The sequence below is a fragment of the Pagrus major genome, chromosome 13 (assembly GCF_040436345.1).
Source record: "Pagrus major chromosome 13, Pma_NU_1.0".
Lineage (NCBI taxonomy): Eukaryota > Metazoa > Chordata > Actinopteri > Spariformes > Sparidae > Pagrus > Pagrus major.
The window spans coordinates 13,976,429-13,999,499 of NC_133227.1; the positions used below are offsets into that span (position 1 = coordinate 13,976,429).

Below are 23,071 nucleotides of genomic sequence, written 5' to 3' on the forward strand. Positions count from 1 at the left end.
TTGACTATTTGGTACCCTTAATGTAAAGGCAATAGTTTCTTTGTTCACAGATATTGGTTCATACAGCTTTTCTTATCAAAATGCTTTTGTAGTGCTTTGTTCTCTTTGCGAACTGAACTGGTTAGACACTGCTTGAAGGTAGTCGGAGCTTTAAGTTAATTCTTGGGTGTTACAAATGTGTGACTAAGGCAAAAATATCGTGAAAATCGAGAGTATGGCCAATTTTTTAGAAAAAAAAGACCTGCATTGGGAGCAAGGATGGACTTGAAATATTAAGACTGGATTGCTTTTCATCATGACATGCTGAAATCAATCCTTTTTCATTAGGTGAGAGGGTGGGTCAGATCAAATGGGCTACTAATGGCTGAGCGACACATCAGCTTTTTTACATCAAGTAAAGCGAGTAGTCGCCAGAGAGATTCTGATTTCATGGTAAAGGAGATACAAACCTAATCCTATAGCACCAAGAACGGGTTAAAGAACAACGTATTTCTGTGTGTTTGTAGCTGTGACTGAATATGCAATTATGTTTCAGTGTTTGTGGGTTTGTGGGAGCATTATCTATGTGTGTTCATGTAAAATATATTTATACATTCCTGTGTGTCTCCTCTATCCTCTCACATTGATTATTTAACCCCTGAACTATACTTGCAGACAGCAACAGTGAAGTTCAGACTGGGTTTGAGTTATACATTTCTTTCACTGCAACACAATATTTGATCCCTGTAAATAAAAAATAGCAATAGGCTAATATTGTTTTTACATTCAGATCAACCTGCATTCACAGGTTTAAATAATCTATTTGTGTTTGAATGAGACCATGTCAATAAATAAAGGATGAAAATATAAAATACCCAAATTTAGAAACTTCAATTATGATATGAGCCAGAATTCAACATATGTCAACATAGATATGATTTCTCTAAAGAAATTATACTCAGTTTGCTTCCCCATAGACTGAGATGACCTCAGGTGCTTGTCATAAAACCTCTCCCATGTTAACAATGCCTGCTGCATTGTATTCAGAGAGCAAGTTTTGTAAAACAGCTCTATCAGCTGACTGGAACTTCATCTGACGCGCTCAACTCACCGGGAGCTGAGGCTTGCAACTGAAATTAAAACCAACAAAACCCTAACAGAAAAAGGAAAATAAAACAGCTATGAGGTTTTGGAGGAGGGTGAGACCCTGCGGCCTCACCCTTGAATCTGCAGCTTGGCAGTGGACCAGTTCAGCTTACTCTGATCACCATCGTCAAAAGGACTCGACACAAACTTTTAAAAAACATCAGGACGTCTGTCCTAAAAACACATTCACATATCACACACACTTATCTTGGTTGTCTCCCCCACCTCCTCCTTTGTGATTCTCTCATTTGATACTGAAATATTGAACAGATATTTGGACGTTTCTTTTTTTCTATTCATCGTGACCCTCTCAATTCCCTTCTATCTCTGTCTTCATCCTTTCCTTCTTTTCCTCTTCTTTTTCCTTTTAGCCCACCTTTTGTGGGTTGGTAGCGCGCACGCCCTGCTCGTACGTGATCCGCTGGCTGATCAGATACTGCGCTGCTTGCGTAGCGGCTGGCGACCCTGTTATGGTAACTTTACGGTTCCGAGTACCAGGAATGAACTCTCCCTTTTTGGAGATCTGGATGCGGGCTCCTGTTAGCTCCTGGTACTCTACCAGCGTTTTCCCTCCTTTCCCCAAAATGGCACCAACCAGATTCTCGGGCACAGCAATCTCAACCACGTCCTTGGCCCCATCCGCCAGCTTCTCTGTTGCCAGTAGGGAGGAGGCCATCAGTGGGGATGAAGCATTTAGGTAACCATTGGAAGCCCCTGTAGCAGCTGCTAGAGAACCCAGGGAGAACCCCCCGAGGCCTGTCGCAGGGTGGCCAGCACTGCTGGAGGCATCGCTGGCGTAGGAGGCCAGTAGGTTAGCTGCAGCAGCAGCAGCCGGGTTAGCACTAGCTGCTACTGCAGCAAGGACCCCAGAAGCAGCTGCAGGGTTGAGGCCCAGGCCGAGGGTGTTAGTGTTGTAGCCGTAGCTGGCCAACGTGTTGAGGGCTGAGGTGATGGCCAGCAGATCATTGCCAGAGAAGCTGGACATGGTGGCAGGGAAGGCGCCCATTCCCGTCAAGCCAGCCTGGCCCAGAAGGCTGGAGGCAGTGGCAGCCGCTGCAGCTGCATTGGGCAGCACTTCGGCCGTATTAGCGTAGGGGGAGCCGGTGGGGTTGGAGTTGGCTACTGGGCCAGAGACGTTGGAATAGCTGATGTTGAGGCAGCTGCTGCTCTGAGGGTCCTCCTGGATCTTCTGCACTATGATCTCCACAGCCTTGCGGTTCTGTTCAGGCTCCCCGCTGATGGTTACCACCCGCTCCTGCAGGTTGATGCCCTCTGGCTTCTGGGAGAGCTGCACCCAAGCCCCTGACTGCTCCATAACTGCCTTCACTGTGGCTCCACCCTTGCCAATGATCAGCCCAGCTGTGCTATTGGGCACGATCAGTTTGGCCTGTAGAGAAATAGAAAGATGGACGTGACAATAAAAGGTAACAGGAGAAAGATTTAAGAGCATAAATGGCTGACAGAAAGAGGGATATCTCTCCCTGAGTCAGAGTACTACACCAGCCCCCGCTTTACTCAGCGATTTGTTAATCCCAGGGGTTTAGCCTGCAGCTGCCACACGGCTCTGTCTAGCTATGAAAGACTGTAGGTAAAAATAACCACATACCCTCACATTTTCCTGACCCTATCAGACTGTGGGTCATGGCCCAGAGAACAGTGTAAGACTGGTAACTAACAAACAAGGTGTCCTGGAAGTGAACTGTTCCTACCACATGGGGACCACACACCCTCGTGACCCTACTAACTGTACAGTATCTCACCTGTTTGACGCGGTCAGGGTTGACAGTGGTCTGTGGCTGCAGTATGCTGACTGGCTCGGGTTTCTGGGCGCTCTGGGGCATCTCACGGACTTTCTCCGCAATGAAGTTGTGGACGCCATTAAGGGCTTCGACTGTACCCTGTATCAGACAGACACGTTCTGTTGTTCCTGTGATGAGAGAGACAAACAAAAGTGATCAGTTACTGTAATGTGCTCAGAGTGGGTACTTGGCGAGAAGATTTGAGGGATTTGCTAGGGACTGGACAAAACTCTACATTTATATTAAGATGTCTTGGCATTGAAAAATGTTCCTTGACATTTCACAAAGAGACCCAATTACGAAGCTATTCCTTGGTTCCTCCATTTACACAATCAACAGAGAAACAGCTGAAAGAAAGGACTGCGCTCGGTTAGCGAGCCACAGGGGGGGAGAAGGATTCCTCTTCAATGATGTAACTCTTTCAGTGCTGTAACACTGAGCCTGTCCTTGCCTTGCAGCTCTAACAGACTAAACACACACTGGTTCCTCCTCCAGGCTCCTTTCTGCACCCACACCGACAACCCAACCGGCATTCCGTTGCCATGGTAAAGGGGCCGAGCCGTGGAAACAGGTGATGCAACAGCGGGTCCTTTATTGCTTGCTAAATTTTTAAAACCCTCTACCTTTTGTATTAACCTTTCTGCTTTGCTCTCTTGAGCATTTCACCGATCTTTGGTTGAAATGAATAGGTCCTGTCTCCTGATTTTCTCAGATCTTTAGATCTCTAATATTTTAGTGAAGAGGACAGTGTCACATTTTCCCTTTTAATTCAGTGAAATTTGTAAATGGAAAAGACCAGCTGATATGGTGATCTTGTGTCTGAGTCTCACTGTTCTACTTCATCATTGACATTTCAGTCTCTCATTCAACTGAACCACAATTTACTAGATTGGGTGACACACATGAGCATCTGTCCTCCTAGCCATTCATCAGCACCCAGGAAATGCTAAAATGAATCCAGGGAAATTAGTCAAAGTCAGAGCTGATTGGCTTTATGCCACATACATGTCTAGTAATGGACTTTAATGGTCAATAGGTCAGTTCAAGCACATCAGGAAAAGCAGTAGGAAACTCTAATTGGGCAAAATGGGTGAAAATGTTCCTGACCTGCAGCTGACCTTATCTCCTTAGTTTCCTAGTCAAGTTGTTGATAATAAGACATTTAGTGCGACATAACGCACAAAGAACATTAAACTTTTAGAGATAGGAGTGGGACAAAATATCGATACAGTAAACAGTATATAGATATTTTTATTAAAACATGAAGGGTCTGTAAACAGATTCCCCTGATAATTTGAGTCACTACCTCATACCTTCTGTAAACTTAATTTACGCAGATTGAAAATAAAATACTGAGCCATAGTTGTATCCTTTTAACTCCAGAAATGTTTTACTTTCAGCAGTTTGCCAGTTTATGGTTATTTTACACTATAATGACGGCACACATGGACATGGACAAACTGCTGAAAGTGTGTGTGATAAAAAAAAAAAAGCGCTGAGCTCTTTATACATTGTTTCCTCTCAGTCGCTGTCAAATTCTGTGAAACTGTTTCCTGCACTTTGCCTCTTAAGGGGTATTTGGTATTCTTTAGTTACTGACTGTCAACTTATTTTAACTAAAAGTGACCAAAATGAATTAAAATACAAGCCCTACTGAAAGACAAAGAAGCAGGCTATAAAAGAAACCTCCAGGAGCTTCGGACTTAGGCACAGTTGGCACCACTTGGTGTTACTGTGCTGCACCTGCCTGTGTTTCTTGAAGTGACAAAGTGACAGACTGAACCCTGCGAGTTCAGGCACTTGACCTGTTGTAGACTTTATGTCAACACATTCATTCATCATGGAGTATTTTTACTAATATTTCAAAATGATACAACAGACACAATTCATTATATTAGTCACATGGATGAAGGTTTCTAGGCTTTGGCTGCAGTGGGCATTCTCAAAAATTCCTTATCCAGGGTCAGTTGTCTGAAAATGAATTGGATAAGATAAACAGTGTTATTTCCTATTAAGCCCATTTCCTGTTATTTCCTGTGGTTTCTATTATGGTGAGTATGCTGGAGGAAATGGTAAAAGGATATTAATTCTTCTGTGTGAAATTCTGGTGTACATGCAGCCAGGATACACACACACACACACACACACACACACACACACACACACACACACACAATATAAAAAAGGAGGAGGTTGAGACTACTATGTGTGAAGAACTTAATGACACTGGAGGTAAACATAAAAAAAATGGGGCTAGCAGACACTCGATGCATTTACATGGACCCTAATATTCCACTAATAATCAAAATAATAAGCCAATCAGAGTAAAAATGTCTCATGTAACCACCATTGGAAGAGACTGATCTGATCTGAATATATTTTCAGTGAGATCCAGAGGGGTTGTGCAAACCTTTGATTGATCCAATAAATAGGACTTGCTGCCTGGAAACATGGCAGTAGAAAAACAGAACTGACCTGCTCTGTAGCTGATACAACTTTTTTGTTGGAATATTGGAAAAAATAAATATTGAACACTTCGATGGTGAAAAGGCTCAAAACAACAAGTTCTTAAAACAAGTGTTTGAAAAGATGAATGGAGCCGGAATACACCAAACCAGAAATGCAAATATTGTTTTCAGAACACAATGTGGATCCATCATGAAAACTGTATTTATATGAGAATGAATGAACAGAATTTTCTCATTAAAGTTGGAAAAGTTTTCTGTTTCTAGCAGATTAGATGCTTCACAGTGGGCGGAACCACTTTACGCTTGTCAAAAAAGTTTATACATGTAAACGCGCATCTTATTGGACTTTAGGGGCACTATGTATTTTGGAGAAGAAATTCAAACTCTTTGCGTTTTAATATTTACAATATTAATGAGGTTATAATACGAACTGAGAAATATTTATCTTATCCATAACTGAATAAACAAGCTGTGGAGGAAAATAAGGTCCCCAGAACACTGTTTGAAACTAGAAAGGTGGCAGGGTCCGCCAAAGTAAAACAGTATGAAATTGTGTTGTCCTTTAAGGTCAGTTTGTGTATTCAGTCATGAAAATGTCATAAAAATCCATCAATAAAGATCTTTCTCTTCTGATTAACATTTCTTCCCCCAAAACTACATAATGCACCTTTAAGTTGGATTTATAATCAGAATGATTTGAAGAAATATTGTCCATGTAACCACAGCAACTGATTTCACCTTTGTCTGACTTGAATGTATTTACACCAAGCAATCTCTTTGTTTGCCCTACACCAATGCAACAATTTATAAACTAGGCCATCATGTCCTTAGAAGACATACTGCCTTGAGTAATCATTGCTTTTGCTTCACTTCTCCAACGTTCATTGCTGAATGAGGAGGCCCCTCTACTTTACTTGGTACAACAACCTCGAGTTAAACATCTCTAAGTCCAGAAAGGTCTTCAATAATGAAACAACGCTGCTTCCAGGTCAGTTTATCCTCAGACATTAGGGTCAGACATACACCAAAATATATGACTGCTTTTGTCTCAGCTGAGACTCCATAAAGAGGACATGAAACTATCTGAATGTTACATTTTCAGTCTCTACCCTTTTCACTTCCTAAATTGCTTGCATCAGCCATTTGCCTTCTGTCTCTCTTTGATGGTGACAAATTTCATAATAAAGGCACTGGTGTTTGAGTTGCAGTAAGAGTTAGCTTGTCCTCTTGTTGGCAGGAGGGGAGAGAATTGTGTCAGTGCCCCTGAGAGCACACATCTCAGCCTTCAGCTTTCCCCACAAGGACCGACTCTCAGGTCCACTATCTTGATCCTGAAGTCTGAAAGGTTTTCTTGTTCCCTGAGCTTTTCTGTGATGAGAACCTGCCTCTGCCTCCACATCTTTGTCTGGTTTATTCAGACTGTGAGCATGCCACACATAAAGTATCACCCATAATTACTGTCATCACATCGGCAGATTTTTAAAGTAATTATTCACACTACAAATTGAGCTGGGATTTTTTTTTTGTTGGAAATCCCAGTGTCGAATATATTCATCATGTCACGTTGTTGCCATATGGCACGCTTTTCTAAAATGTAAACACTAAAATATGGGGATCTTTTGTAGCAGGTCATTTATATCCAGTAAATCAGAAACAGTCTCCTGGACAACTTTACACATTACATCACACCCTGACCACAAGTTCCCAGCAATCACTGTTGCCATCTTTGAAAACAGACAGTAAACACACCATGCTTATCATAGACTTTTTCTGGCATTTAGTGCAGACAAATAAGCCATTACATTTCAGTTTGCTTCATCTACTGGTCCAAATAAACTGTAAGACAGAGAAGTACAGAGAAATTACAAATGTAGGCAGAAACAGGGTACTGTAGGAGCTGCAGTAATGTTGATCTGACGTCTGTGTCACATTAAAATACTTAGGGTCTTAATAAGTCTTAATAATAGGGAAATTACTATTAAAAGGAATACTGACATGTAGTGCAGTCTTTCAGGTCAAGTCTTTCAGTTGATCAGAACATAAAGACAAGCTAATGTTTGAGATTGCAAATGATCCTTGGTCAGACACTGGCATTTTAAGTTAAATAGTAAGTGTGGCGATATCCTTAAATCTCTGTTGTTATTATTACAAGTCAACAAATCATGAAACGACCTTCAGTGGTTCACTGGTTGCTACTAAATCTTTAAAAAGTGTTCAAAAGAATATAGTTTACATTTCCTAAAACAGCTGTAGTTTTTATAAAATATGTCAGCCTCTGCAAATAAGATTTTGACCATTCTTTTTTTTATCTTTCACTTGCGAGCCACCAATCTTTAAGGAAGTGAAATACTACATGACCGAAATACCCTTTTAAATATGGGACATCTCCCCAAACTAGCTGCTAGCATATGCCAACTATTATTCACTGGGCCCTATTAGCAGGTATGCTAGCCAGCGTTAGTGGCCACAGATACCTAGCCCTTTGCAAACATTGTTTAATCAGGAGAGACAAGAAAGGAAGAGGAAGTTATGAGGAGTCAATAGGTTGATATGAACTATTTTATGTTTATTGCCCAATGAAACTAGAGGTTGACTGATTAAAGCTGCTGTGAGTGACATATTCTTATTAAAGTAAGAGTTAAATAGCTCTACATTCCAACAGTAATCACTGTTAAAGAGTGTGTGGTCATTAATGCATGTCTGGTATCCCTGCCCACATCATCCAATCCAGACTGAGAACTCCATAAAGAGGAGGTCCCGTCTGCTCGTGCAGACCTCCTGATTACCGCTGCATGTCATGTGGTGACGTAGACAGGAGGGAGGGGATTGCTAACTGCAAAACGGACAGTAAGTTAGCTAGTTTTATAAAAACTGTAGTTTTTATAAAAGATAACTCCAACAGGAAGATATTTGCTTTTGTTCAGGACTATTTTCAGTAGTGTATTAATACATTAAAAATGCAAAATGAAAAAAAACAGATGCTTGTGAGTTGCACTGGGAAGCAGACAAAATTACAATCAAATCAGCAACTTCAGCTCCTTACTAATTCTGTGACAAATGACAACAATTGCAGATTTAAACTGCTAGACTTTTAATTGTAGCATTGTGTTGATGGACGCCATGTACCATGGTGCAATATTCAATATATGGAGGCGCTATACAAAGCTAATTAAAGATTACTAATTGTGGAGGTCAGTATGAAAACCCCAGGGACATTTTGTGGAACAAACAATTACATTTTTTTTACGTGCTTATGTTGAACCTCTCAAATGTGGCACTGACTCATGTTCTGAAGTCATAGCAGAGTACACTGTACATTGTAATTTTGGACTTGCTGCCAAAAAAGTACCTGGTAGCATTCATTTTTAATTATAATACAGCTTGCAGTATATAAAAGCAAATCAGGCAATTTGTGTGATTGCCAACAAGATGCTATTGTGAATACACAAAATATGATTTAATTTGCCGTTTACTGCTAGCATTACTCAATACTTAACTGACATCAGCTAAATAACCATGCAAAAAAAAAAATCTGGCCACATAGTAACTCGGTTTTATTCAGTCAACCAATTTTTAAAGGCTGATATCTTAACAATAGTTTTGGAGCAGGATTTTACCTCCCCAGCGAAAAAAAATCAACATTGATGAATGACTGTTGAATTGAAAATCAAAGTCAAAGTAATAGATACCTAAAAATGTATTATGTACGTCCTGCATGATTGGTGAAAGCTGCACAGCCATCGACCACTAGCTAACTTCCTGTCCGTTTTGCAGCTAGCAATCCCCTCCCTCCTGTCTACATCACCATGACGTACAGTGGCAATCAGAAGGTCTGCACGAGCAGACGGGACCTCCTCTTTATGGAGTTCTCAGTCTGGATTGGATGAAGTGGGCAGGGATACCAGACATGCATTAATGACCACACACTCTTTAACAGTGATTACTGTTGGAATGTAGAGCTATTTAACTCTTACTTTAATAAGAATATGTCACTCACAGCAGCTTTAATTGGTCAACCTCTAGTTTCATTGGGCAAGAAACATAAAATAGTTCATATCAACCTATTGACTCTTCATAACTAAGGGCTAGGTATCTGTGGCCACTTAAGCTGGCTAGTATAGCTGCTAATAGGTGAATACTTCTATAGTGAATAATAGTTGGCATATGCTAGCAGCTAGTTTGGGGAGATGTCCCATATTTAAAAGGGTATTTCGGTCATTTAGTATTTCACTTCCATAAAGATTGGTGGCTCGCAAGTGAAAGATAAAAAAAGAATGGTCAAAATATTATTTGCAGAGGCTGGCATACCCTGACTTTTAATCTCCAGTATGGACACAAGCTCAAAAAACGCTGTGTCCTATATTTCCCATATTGCAACTCGGTATGTCTTTCATTACACCCTCTCTGACTTGTAAATGCTAAAAGATTCCCTCCACTTCATAATGCAGTCTTTCACTTAAGCGTTTGTAGTCTCTAAGCCAAAGCTCAGATAAATTATAGTACTACTGCTTGTGAGTAAACCAACATTCATGTGTAAAATCGGTGGCGTGCTCAACTAACTGATCAGTTAACTTTTGACAAATACAAATTAATTGCAGTAGCTGTATGTCTGTTATGTATTTCAATGACACATCCAATATTGTGCTTGCAGATCAGGTAAACAGAGAGGTTCACTCTCCAACACAACATGAGCACCACAAAGCAGAACAATACTTCAGAGTACCGCAGTGTACAGTGGAGTGTAACAACAACACTTCCTGGTGACCAACTTTCACCAGGAAGAGCTGCTGTTTACCGGAGGCAGAGACATGAATCTGGAGAAACAAAAGGCTGCAGTTTCCATTAGTTTGAAATCCCCACCCATGATGACATCCTCGACAAAAGTGATACTGTCCTATAGGGAGTATATACTACACATGGAGATAAAGTTGAAAACGTGCACTTGCTGTAGTTTCTTTGTCTGCTCATTTTTGAAGGAAAACCTTACCTTATACTCTATGAAATGGTGGTGTTTTCGTGTATGAGGTCACATATTGTGATTGATATTTTAATGATTAGATAATGGAAAACATACACACAGTGTTTCTATGACATCACAGCGCTCTCGTCTGTTCGTGCTGTACAAAGTAACTCAATACATGCACTTGGCCGGAGGCCATCTGCACGAAGCACGGGGTTTGAAGTTTTGTTTCTAAGTTTATGTTCAAATCGTGAACTCCCACGGCTCTCTGCAGCTGCTTAAATATGCGGGTGTGTGTAAGTAGGTGTGAGTAGGTGTGTATGTATGTGCTGAATGCACACCACGAGTGGGTGAATGCATAGCGTGTGCTGCATTTATGGGGGCTCGAGTAATACAGCCATGCAAGGGTTCAAATGGGTTTAAACCGAATAATAGAAACAAAAGAAGGCCAATGTGTTAGGAGGGAAGCATGCAAACTAAATTTTAAGAGAACTATGATGTCATATTATCTGGCCTGCACTCTCACAACTACCAGGAACCAAATCTGAGAGAAACGGTGAGTGGGGAGGAGGAAAGAGGAAACTTGGCGTGTGTTGGAGCAGCTTGAGTACAGCTGGGAGAGGGGTCATGTCCACAGAGAGAGATTGAAACAGGCTATTTCTGGGCCTGCCCCCCTGTCCCCTCACTCACATACAATCATGCATCATCCACACCCTTCACTATCTCCGCTCATCCATCTCCGTCCACCACGGCAGGACCCAGTTGTACAGTTCCCATCAGGACCTTTGAATTCATGGTCTCATGTCTTACACTGACGGATGGGAGACGTGAGGTGGGTGGGAGTCTCAGTCTGAGCTATCACACAGGATTGCAGAAGAAAATGGCTGCATCGCTTGTTGTCCCTTGATTTCTCCTGTGTGCAATTGTGCTGGAGTTGGAGTGTGCTCAGGCTGCCGCAGGATGAGAGATGAGGGCGTGAACTGTTTGTAATGGCATTAGCATGCTATATTAGCACAAATGGCAGCTGGTTCAACAATGAAGAAAGGTAAACTTGATAAATTTAAAATTCTGAAATGTTTACCACTAAAACTAAGGGCAGGATTTGTATTAACATCTGTATGTTACTGTTACAAACTTCATAGCACAGTCACCAGGATAAAATGTTAGCAGTTAACATTTCTGCAAACCACAGATATGTTTACATTTCTACGTGTCATAGTGTACATATCACATAAGCATGTCTACAGAACATGTTATATGACGTTCACATTACATGTACGATTTCATGTCTGGAGGTGGAGGGGATGGTGGTGGAATTTTGACCACAGTTCAAGACTGTGTTTCAACATTTGTAAATGTGAAACCACTGGATATTAGAAGGAGACCGTGGGAGAATTTCCAGCCTTGTCAAAAACCCCCCGATATTTTTGACGAGAAGTCGGGACATTTGCAGCCGTGTTTGTGGCAAGCCTAATCAAGCTTTTGACGAGAGAAAATAGGAAAATTAAACCAAAAGAAACTAAAATTGCAACCTGAAGAAACGTTAAATCTGTGATTCTGCGGAAATGTACTTTGCCAACATTTATTCTGGCGGTTGAGTGGTCACCAAGCTGCCCATACTCAACTAGTTACAACTGGCCTCTACTGACTTCTCAGAAAGCGGCACTCTCAGCTATTGTGCAGTGTACAGTAGCAGTCGTTTCATTTTACTTGTGTGGGCCAGATCAACCGTCCAATCAAAATCTTGCCAGCACCCTCTCCCTGAACTCCTCTTCTCACTCATCACGATAATGAGTAGGGGGATGGGCTGAGCAGGTGGTGGCCTATGAACACATCCACAATCCGAAGAGAGAAATAAGAATACATATTCACTCCTTTCATTTGTTCCAATGCCAGTGAAGTAGCCATAATTCATTTGCTTCAACATAGTTGGCCTCACGTGTAGAGCGTTTTGAGCTGTGCCCTCTGAACACGCTTCCTTTCATCGTGGCTAACAGAAACATGGTGGGAAAAAAGTACAGGAAAAATATTTGCCAGCACATCTTATTTCCCTCTCCCCCCAGTGCAGTAATTCTCTGTCACGGTTCAGTCGGTCCAATATATCACATGCAACTCCCAGCAGAACGGGTCATAGTCAAACCATGTTGTGCGTTATTTGGTAGTGTTATATTTTGTGCTTTAAATAATATAAAGACTCTTTTACAGCGGAAATTTCAGAGGTCACAGGCCACACATTCAATAATAAGGGTAGCCATTATGATGGAAAATTGAGCTCTGGGGAGCAATCTTTCTCTGTCTTTGCCATTTTATACCGGTAGTTGCTTAAGGCAATCAGAGAACTGACCGTGAGCCCTACACTTTGAAAACATCTGTAGTATTTATTTTGTGCAGCTCATATTTCATAGGTCATGTGCTCAGCTACCAATTTCCTGTCTAAAGAGGTAATTATGTTCTAAATATATATTCAGTAAAAAGTATACTACTACACAGGGATTATTTGCTTGCATCAGTTATCACAGAAAACATCTGGACCTAATAAGCAGCGAGACGCTCAGCACCTGTTATTTTTCAGCAGGTTGAAGCCTCCTCTGAGGCATGAAGGACAAACACCCAGACTCCTCTACAACTCAGCCGTTTGTGTTTGGAGGATAAGATGGTTCGGCTCTGACCTCCATGTGATAAGGGTCACCGAGCTGCACGGGCGTCCGTCTTCTGTTACCATTTTTTGAGTGAGACTCTTCAGAGCAATTAATGCCGTCGATGGATGCTGCGTCACAGAATTTGTGCTCATTTTCGGGGGGAATAAAATGGCAGCCCCACGCATTTTTTTTCTCAGACAAGTGAGACGGTTCTTGTAATGCAACTGTGAATAGGAGGGGTGTCACAATTTCAATTTTAAAGCAAACATTGATTGAAATAAGCTTTCAATTTTTATTATAGAAATCAAAAGCACAATCAGCGATGCTCGCAGTATTTTTTGTACTCTCCACCACTTCTAGTGCGCATCCAACAAGCATCCAAAGGAAAAGAAATAACACTACAAGGATGGCACAGCTAGCTTACCAGTAGCCTGCAGCTGCACTTCCAGACACTTATCCTGTGTGCATTGGTACCAGAGGAAGCGTCAACAGCGTTGGAGATGTTGGGTTTACTTTCCTTGACAGAGATCCTTTAATGATTTGTTTAGGAAGAGGGTTTACTCGGGACAGATCTGAGAAACCAAACATTGTAACAAACTGAATTTTCTATCTTTTGTTGTTTATTGCTGAATCCCTGTAGTGTGGTATTTTTTGTAGAACTCTGGAATCTTTATTTTGGTGAAATTATTTGAACTTGCCGAACCCGAACCGGCAAAAATACACCAGGATGAAGTCAAGCTGGAGGAATTTGACAGCTGTCAGGGCATAAAACCAATGATCTGTTGATTTTGATGAATCCAGATGCGATAGTCTAACAATGGCAGAGCCTTCAGCACTGAAAAATAATGTTCAAAACACAATGCGAAATGAATCGTGAAATTAAAACAATATTCAAATAAAATTGTGGATTTGGAGAATTGTGACACCCCTAGTAAAGAACAAAGAAATGTAAAACCTGCTATCCAAGCAACTTAACTGAAGCCAGAATTGAATTCCGCATCTGAAATCTGTAACATCTACATGCATGTTTAGTCCCTCAAGGACATCAGGATAATCAAGTTCATAGTGTTTACGATTGGTGTGTGATTACAATGGACTGCAATTACTCGTGGGAAGCCAAATCAAGAGGACATATCAAATGCTCTCTTGCACCAAAGCCTCACTCCTTCAGCTGGTTAATGAGTCAGACGACTCCTCTCATATACATACATATATATATATATATATATATATATATATATATATATATATATATATATATATATATATATATATATATACATATGTATGTAAGGCTTTATGCTCATCGATTTTAATTACTTAGTGCCCATTCTTACCTGGGTAGAAGTCTTTGGATTTGGACAGCTTAATGGTGGCACCCGTCTCTTTCTGCAGTTGTACGATGGTCTGGCCGCCCTTGCCAATTATAGAGCCGGCTGCATAGCTGGGGATCAGCACCTTCAGGAAGTACTCACCCTCCTCTGGGGGAGAGACACACAAAGTGGTAAAGGGTCAGATCTCGTAAAGTAGCTCTGCACATCATCATATACACCATACTGTACTGGTACCCAACCCCCAATACCCTGAACAGGCAAAACTTCACAATGGGAATACATAACTGTGACATATATGGGGGAAGACAATAATAACATATTCATGTGTCTTGTGAAGGGGAGGTATCTGGGATGAGATTTTGCCTTCTGAGTTCTTTGTAGCTTTCAGTGTATTCACATTTTATCAGAGATTGGTGACATGTTCTGTGTCCTGTCCCAGATTTCTTGTAGAGTAAATGATGACCTCCTTTCCAGTTTGCAGAGGTCTAATTTTAACTGTTTTCAAGGAGTTTTAGCAACCTCTGACTAAATACAAAGCCAGGTCCAGTGTTGCTAATCATTCTCCACACATGAATAAAAGCAGTTGAATTAACAGTCCAATCAGAATGCAAAACGTCGCCTGTATTTTCTGAGGAAGAAACTGACACAGAGGACTAAATGCAAACACATGAAGTCATTATCCATGCAGTTCATGAATGCCACTACAGAGTGATCCCTCTTAATTAACAGACGTTAGAGGGACATATGGGAACCAATCCCACAGATTTGTTCAATGGCTATACTGCCAAGATGGTCTAAATCTCCTCCATTTTGGAGGGGGTTTCTGTGGCTTACAGTGGCTTGTAGCAGTCAGTGATTGACAGCACGTCAGTTTGAGGAATCTGCAGCCGAACATGTTTCTCCCTTTCAGTTGGGAAAGTTCTTTCCCTACAATGCTAATTAAGAATTAATCAGCACCAAAGTGGGCAAAGTGTGTCCGTCCAAGAAAACCCTGATCAGATTGAGTGCGCTAATCTAGTAAAAAGCAATCAACCACATATTGAGTATGGACCTGAATATAATTAAAGAATGTGCCAACAATGCATCCAAAGTATTATATTTATAGATGTGGGGTGGCTGTGATTCCCCACTGAATTCCAAGTATTATATCGATGACATCATGGGAAACACTTGGTACAGGTGCGATCTGAGCATTGATACCAATAATCCCCTCTGCATGCTGATTTCGATGCAATGACGTCATGTTCGATCCTTTCCAGCTGCCTCAAGGGTGACGTCACTCAAGCGGGCAGAGATGTAAAAACGCACTGTCCATCTTTGTAGAGCGAGATTTGTAATACGTTTCGAAGCGCAGTATGATGTAGATCGATTGTGATGCCAAAACCTCACGGTCCGTCACCTTGTCACCGCATCCTATGTTTTGTGGAGGGTATCGAATGTGGGGGCTCGACCGGCATGGTCAGGAGGAGAGACGGATGGATGGATGGAGGTGGACCGCCCTGCACGGACACCAACCTGTTGCCTCAGTAATGCACTCATTAGATTCAGATGTGAATGAACATGGCACTGTGACATTAAGGAATTTCACAGCCTACATGTTAGCTCTCCTTATTGCATTAATATGCCCCTCATGTTTCATTCAGACACAGGCTTGTTTTCGTGCACATCACCCATAACAAATGGCTCTGACAAATATACAGACAATGACATGATTGTTAATGGGTTTCACTTTTGATTAAGTTTAATTAGACATGTTTGCAGGGACAATTCCAAATCCTGCAACATATTTGACTCACATTTACCTGAAAGCACAGACATATAATGAAAGCTAGTAAATATGTCAGGTGCTGGTCAATATGTCATTTTATTAGATAAACTGTCACATTGAAAACACATAACCAGAGATGTTCATCTTTGGCCATTGTGTGATCTTTAGATTTTTGTGCCATATTGCAGTCAGCTCCCTGCTTTTCACACAACGAATTACAATAAAATGACCTTGGTGGAAAAATAAAGATCATGCGTGTCTGACACGGTCACTGTAAAGCATTTGAGCCCCTCACTCCAATCAACAGATATCTGATATCGTAGCCACACAAAGAATTTAAATTGAATGATGCTGATTGCAAACATTCAAAGACCTGTTGTTGACAGACAAGCCAAAACCCACTGCGTAACTTTCTGCTCATCTCCAACCAGAGTAAAGCCAGCAGGGGAGGAAGCCACTAAGATTCCCTCCATCGCCCTCACAGCCACGTTTGCTGTCATTAGTCAATAATTAATTCTGTCCTAGTGTCTGAGATCACAGTAACAGGTTTTAATGGCGTCATGTGGTAGAGTAAACATGGCAATCTGTTGCTGCAATCCGCCAGGGAACGGGAGCAGTGGGGCACATTGGGAAGCTGAGCCAGTGGGGTGTTAGTTCAAACCCCTGCCTCCAATACTGGAAGGATGGCTTGGAGGAAAGACACGGACGCTGAGCCAAATGTGTTTAGTTAAGTCACTCAAGGGGGGTGGGTCAGGAGGAAATGCCTTGTGACCGTCCTCCCTCCTTCTCACTACCCCTCCAAGTACCCATTCTGCATTTCAATGGACTAACCTGCTGCTGACAGGCAGCAAGGACGATTGAACAAAAATGAGCAATAATGGCCAAATGAGGTCTCGGTGTATGAAATAGCACGTAGTCTAGCATGATGGATAAATTCAACAAGTCAGACAAAAAGAGTTGTAGGCTTACCCATTCTGAGAATCTGCTGCTTCTCAAGTCCTCTGTCAGATCGCCATCAATGCCGGGGCACAATCTCTAAAGGGGATCTTAACATTAGCCTAGGCATAGGTGCAATGGTAGTGTTGAGGAATGCGGCCAGTCGACTTTTTCACGAGGTCTAATTCATCAGTGGGTGCAGAAAAAGAGATTTCACCGCAGCATCCGAGCCATGCCTGCAGCTGGCCAGAGCCTCAATTGTCTGAGAAAATGCTAATGCAGGCTCTCAGTGTTTTCAGTGAAAGACGGCACGCATTGTTCAAGCCTGCATCGGTTTGAAGGGGGGGGGTCTTCCCTGCCGCATCACCCTTTTCACTGCTCTCATCCATATTCATCGAGTGGCCTGTCCGTCTGCAGCAGCGCGCAGGACTGACACCTTGCTCGGCCAATGGGTAGCCTCCTCCCTCCGGCACGTCATGTCCCCACCCCCTGATGCCGGTCCCAAAAAATTGAATTTTCTCCCCTACTCCGCCTCTTTTGACGCAGCACTATAAAGTATGGCAGTCCATTCACTCACTTTTTTCAGTGGAAAGTGACAAAGGTGAAGTGGCTGGGGGAGCGGGATTCAGCGTTGAATGGGGAAGCATGTAGAGTGACCTTCAACAGTGGCTGAAGAGGTGTATGGATAACATAAGCAGATGATGAAGGAGGTGGAGGAGGAGTGATCTGAGACAGCGTGCCTTACGCCACCCACCCTCCTTTCCTCCTTTCCCCCACCCCCAATCCCTTAGACGGCCATGTTTGAGAGGGCGGAGGGGCTCATCAACCATTGCAAATGGCAGTGCCGCAGAATGGTGGAGGGGGGTGATGAAGCCAATCACTACGCCTATAAATCTTACACCGAGAGGTATCTTAAGTGACTGAATGTGTGTAAAAACTGCAATGTGCATGTGTGGACGTGTCTGCATGTGCACACGGAGAGTCCGGCTTCATTTAATATAGCTTTCCAGGGAACCTGAAAAGAGGAATACTTTTTTCCCCTGGCTGCTGATTAGTTTCATCCACAAATCAAACCCTAACACCGTGGCCCGTTTGGTTTTGGAACGAATGCCTTCCAGAAAATTCTACCAGCCTCATTCACTGAGAGATGCTGTAGTATATAGACACAGCCTCCCCGTAGACTCCACTCCCTCTCACAGTCTATCTCTCCTTTTCTCTCCGCTTTGCTCTGTCTTCATTTCTATCGCTCTCTCTCATTCTCTCTTTCACTGCCACCTGGCAAATTCACAGTCCGCTCACGTCACATCGCTCTGCAAGGGCACCTGTGTCCTTCCCACCAAAAATAAAAAAATACAGCTCACATTCCTGTGCCAACCTTTCCATTAGCAACATTACGAGATCATACCTAATCCCTCAGCCACACAACCTTTTGCAAGGCACATGCTTGCCAGCAACATGGGCTCAGAGTATGGGTAATTAGAAAGAGAAATGAATGAAAGATGTTCATTTTGAGGAGAGAAGGGCAATGCTGATAAAAGAGGAGTAATTTCCCTCATTCAGTGTCCACAGTCCTTAATGCACAACGAGGGGCTCAGCTTTGAAAGAGCACAGGCTTTCTTCTCTTTGTTGTAACTGCCAGTCATGTTAATGATCAGTTCGGTAGGAATAACTTGATCAATATCAGACGTAGTCGAGGGGTTGGTGATTACAGGGATGGCTGAGGATTATCAGGCTGTCTACCACTACCGCTAGACAGGCTGTGAATTTACAATGTTACACGTAATGCATGGAGATAACATGAAATAGGATGTGATGCTAAAACACATTACACAAAGCACAGACGGACAAGATATTTATGAAACATCTGTTTGCCGTACTAGTCATGGCAAGTGATCTAAATGTGCGTTTCATGTGAACATATACAGAGAGCTTCTGTTTGTATACTGAGCTGCAAATTAGCCTCAAAGATCTGCGCTTTTATTAAAATTAGATACAGATCAGAATGACCGCAAGATTGGCTGCCTCTGTAAATGTAATTTTGGTGAGCTAGTGCATATGCTAACACCTTGGAGACAATGCTAACTTCTACCTTAAGAACATTATTTATTTTAAATTAAAATGCCTTAAATATATTTATAGTGATTCTGGAGAGCAATATAGGGAATATAAACAGTTTACCCACATTTACCTCAGGCTTTATAGGCTATTACAGCATGCATTTTATAGGGAGGTAAGGTGGCAGTTCTATTTATTTTTCATCATTTAGCATTTAAAGACTACAAATTTTGAACTTGTATGTTAAAAATTAGGGAAAGACAGATTATCAACCGGGTCGATTATCAGGGCCGATATTCAGCATATTTCCAATTATCCAGTTATCGTTATCTGTGTTTTTTGTGTCCAATAGCAGATAAAATACATTTACAAAATACAAAAGCAATATTTGTCTCAGATGTGGCATCCTCTCTCTGTCTGTGGTCTCAGGCAATGTCCCGCCAACAACACTATCTGATTGGTTACACATCTCAAGTAATAGTGCATTGACACTGAATAATCTGAATCTGCAAAGTAACTAGTAATTAAGTAAGATAAGATAAGATAAGATGTTCCTTTATTGACCCCCTTGGGAGAAATTCACAGGTAACACAGCAGTACATAGGGAAATAAGTAGCAAGAATAAAATAACAATTTGAATAAAAATATAATAAAAACTATTAGAATAAAAATAAGCATACTATATACAGTAACTGTCCTTGTGTAAACGATGCGTGCAATATATAGTAAATGTGAAATAAATGTGACTGTGTAAATGTGCGATGTGCAGGGTTCCTGAGATAAGAAATAACAACAGAACAAAAAAAATAATAATCTAATAAACGGAGTGGAGTAGAAGTATAACGTAGCAGAAAATGAAAATACTCAAGTAAAGTACCTCAAAATGCTCCTTAAGTACTTGAGTAAATTGTATTTAGTTACATTCCATAACTGGTTATTCTAAATTTTGGCACTAAGATTTTCATTTTTACTGCAAATGTTTATCTTTACTTAATACTACCCCTGTATGTCTGTTATGTTATGTATTGCAGCATTTCATGCAGCATTGGAGGCAATTGCAATACTGATATTGGTATCAGAACAATCCTGTGTCAATAATGTATTTTTAGTATTTATTAAGATTTTTGTCCGAAGACATTTTCACACCATTTTGCTGTTCATATTTCCTGGATCCTGGTTGGAAAGATAATGAGGAAGTCTCTATGCTCCAGCTAAATGATGAAAAATGTCCTCGAAGCAGGAACACCATGTCACTTCTCTGTTCTACAGTGATTTTAGGGGGGCTAATGGAGGACATATGGGGCCTGAATCTGCACTAAAACACTGTGTGATGGCACAGGGGTCCTTATGTGCCTTGCTGAAATTACATTTCTGAGGTGCAGCGAGGTGCAGCAAAGACGCACCCATGCTGTTAGAAATAGGATATAATGCTGCTATCATCGAACGCCGGGGTGTCTGGGACACAAAGACAGACAAAGCACATTTCAGTAACATATGGTGAAGAAACGGCCTGCTCTCCACGGACGTCTAATTAACATTAAGTTCCTGAAAAAGTGGTAAGTCCATATGAGCTGCAGACCGTAACAATCAGAAGCTGTAATAAGACGTACAGTAGCTGGCATCCTGAAACAACCGTCAGCCTCACTGCTGCACTCCGACATCTTACTGATGAGTAATAAAGCCAGTGTGATCCTCCTTGTTGATTCTATATTGGCCGACACTATTTCTCCTCCAGAAAAAGAATTCAGGATTGATTTCCTAAAATTGTGCTGCAGTATTTCTGTACTCTTTTTCCACCATCATTTAGTTGTCACTATTCTCACTACTCCCTGATGTTTATGTCCAATCCGTTATTATCCATTTCATTTAAATGTGTGAGTTTAGACTCTCATGCAGGGAAAGATGGAATCAACCACTTTTCCCCAAAAAAGGTCTTAATTTGTCGACACCTACACCACCCAGCTCTGCTCATTGAGTGCTTTCATGTTTTTAATTTGCATTTCAGTATTTCAGAATTATAATTTGTCCATCATACAGTGTGCTTACAGTTCAAATGGCCTAAAAGCTGGTATGGCAAACATCATGACAAAAATACCAAACAGATGCTGAGATTTGGCTTACCCTGCAACCTATAAATAACCTGACTCTGATAGGAATCTAGGCTACAAGTGTACGCACATGTATCATACCAGTTATACAGGGTTGTATGATTTTCACCGGATGGTTGTTCTAAGCATTTGTAGTTTAAACTGACACTTAACTCCTGATTGTGCGATGACTCTAAATCAGCAGTATTTTAGAAGATTATTCCACTAAGATCCTCCAGACCACTCACACTAAATCTACAGAAGCCATCATACATCTCAAGTGAACACAAGAGCTCTTCTTGTCTGTTTTTCAGTGTTCACAAATCACCACTGAGCTGTCTACGATCAAAGACCAGTTCCCTTTCAGCTTGAAAAGCCTCTGTCCACCTCTTCTTCAGTGTCATCAGGCCATTAAGTTGTTATAAAGCAATGGGATACTGTTTCAGAGGAAGACATACTGACATACTGGTGTACTGCACCAAGGCTTATAGGTGAGTGGTTCCCAAACTGGAGGAATCACAGGGAAGCCCAGTGAAGATGTCTGACTTCAAACAGGATTCACATGATGTTAGCAAAATAAGAAACTGCAGTGACGTTTCTGTCATGTGTTCTCTCTTTCTTTCTACTCCTGTTATCTGTCAACAAAGGCCTCCTCACAGAGCGAATAAATGAGGAAATATGCTAATTTATCTTTGGCCTCTGCACAAGAAAGCATCAGGGAATCCCTGTCTGAGACTCCAACCACAACACCATGATCACTGGTGAACACTGATGAACAGAGGTCTACTGTGAATGGCTCTCATTTGTAATACTAAAGCCTGACTGAACATAAGACTTGAGAGCATACCTCCAGATGTGGAGCACAGAGGTGACTGGGTTCAGATTCAAAGCTGACCTGAGCTGAGGAGGCCACTGACTCAGTGAGGCTGCCTGCTCTCCCTGCTGGGATATGCAGAGTATGAAGTAACAGCCATAAGCACACAGTGTTTCAAAGTGCCAACTGCACAGGTGCTGCATGTTCTCGCCTGTAATGTGCGGCACAGATCTGCCTCCACGCTGCATGTAGTTTCTGTGGTGATATTGAAGGCTGTTCTCACTCTACCAGTGAGTGCAAAGGCTTTTATAACACCACATTTGACTTCATGTGGAGGGGACACGGTGGGTGACTGATGTGCATCTCTCTTACCTCCAATGTTGGTGCGCTTGGTACAGCCGGCCTCCTCCGCCGGAGTTTCCAGCGGTCGTTTGCGGGAGTCCGGGTTGTCAGCCTCCATGAGGGGCTGCTGCAGGCTGTGGAGGTTAGGGTTGGAGTATATCCCGTTATGGTCCACGGCTGCTCCACCACCACCGGCCATCATCATCTTTCCCCCCGGAGCTGTAGATAAATCTGCGCTATTCCCCCTCACACACACACACACACAGACACACACAGCGCCCTCACTACCACATAGCCTGATAGCGCGCACCGCGATATGAACGACAAGTTTTGGGGGGCTCGAAACGGTCTCAAAGGGATCAAAATGTCAGACAACACCGGGAACAGGCTCTCCTCTTTCCGCTGCTCGTCCTGCGCGTCCCTCACAGAGCTAAATATAAAAATCCCATTGAGTGAAATGCGCTCATTTAACGCGCTCGCCGTCGCTCCAACAGCATGCTCCTTATTGTTGACGCGCAAAACAACCCCGCGCCTTAAAATAAAGCTGCACAACAGTCTGAGAGGCGATCAGCCATTAAAACAAGTGCAACAGCTTCGCAGGAGCAAGGCGCAGGGAAGCAGCTTTTCTTAAGTCATCTTCACGTCATGTTTCTCTGTCAAGTCCTCAGTGTGATAAGTGCAGCTGTTGTTATTGTTGCCTTTGTAGTGCCAGAGGGGAGAAATAGAGTTTGAGAGCTCCAGAGA

The 23,071-nt window shown here is 42.1% G+C and overlaps 1 protein-coding gene across 2 annotated transcripts; it reads right to left on the minus strand.

The window, feature by feature from the left end:
* Nucleotides 1–1,437: 1,437 nt before the first annotated feature.
* Nucleotides 1,438–22,532, minus strand: nova1 (NOVA alternative splicing regulator 1). Of its 2 annotated transcripts, none has more exons than XM_073479996.1 (4): nucleotides 22,358–22,532; nucleotides 14,329–14,472; nucleotides 2,886–3,052; nucleotides 1,438–2,512 (listed from the first exon to the last, which is right to left on the minus strand). In XM_073479996.1, exons 1-4 carry the CDS (start codon nucleotides 22,530–22,532, stop codon nucleotides 1,493–1,495), a joined length of 1,506 nt encoding a protein of 501 aa, XP_073336097.1. In that variant the 3' UTR covers nucleotides 1,438–1,492. The 2 variants fall into 2 exon arrangements, with proteins under 2 accessions (XP_073336097.1, XP_073336096.1); XM_073479995.1 differs by having other exon boundaries at nucleotides 1,438–2,602; nucleotides 22,358–22,529.
* Nucleotides 22,533–23,071: the final 539 nt, after the last annotated feature.

Bases quoted from the DNA above. Each gene is read 5' to 3' on its own strand.
- nova1 (XM_073479995.1), bottom strand. From the start codon at position 22,529: ATGATGGCCGGTGGTGGTGGAGCAGCCGTGGACCATAACGGGATATAC. The intron at 14,473-22,357 runs GTAAGAGAGATG...TCTCTCCCCCAG, and splicing joins CAAGCGCACCAACATTGGAG to AGGAGGGTGAGTACTTCCTG. The intron at 3,053-14,328 runs GTAAGAATGGGC...CTCTCATCACAG, and splicing joins ATCCAAAGACTTCTACCCAG to GAACAACAGAACGTGTCTGT.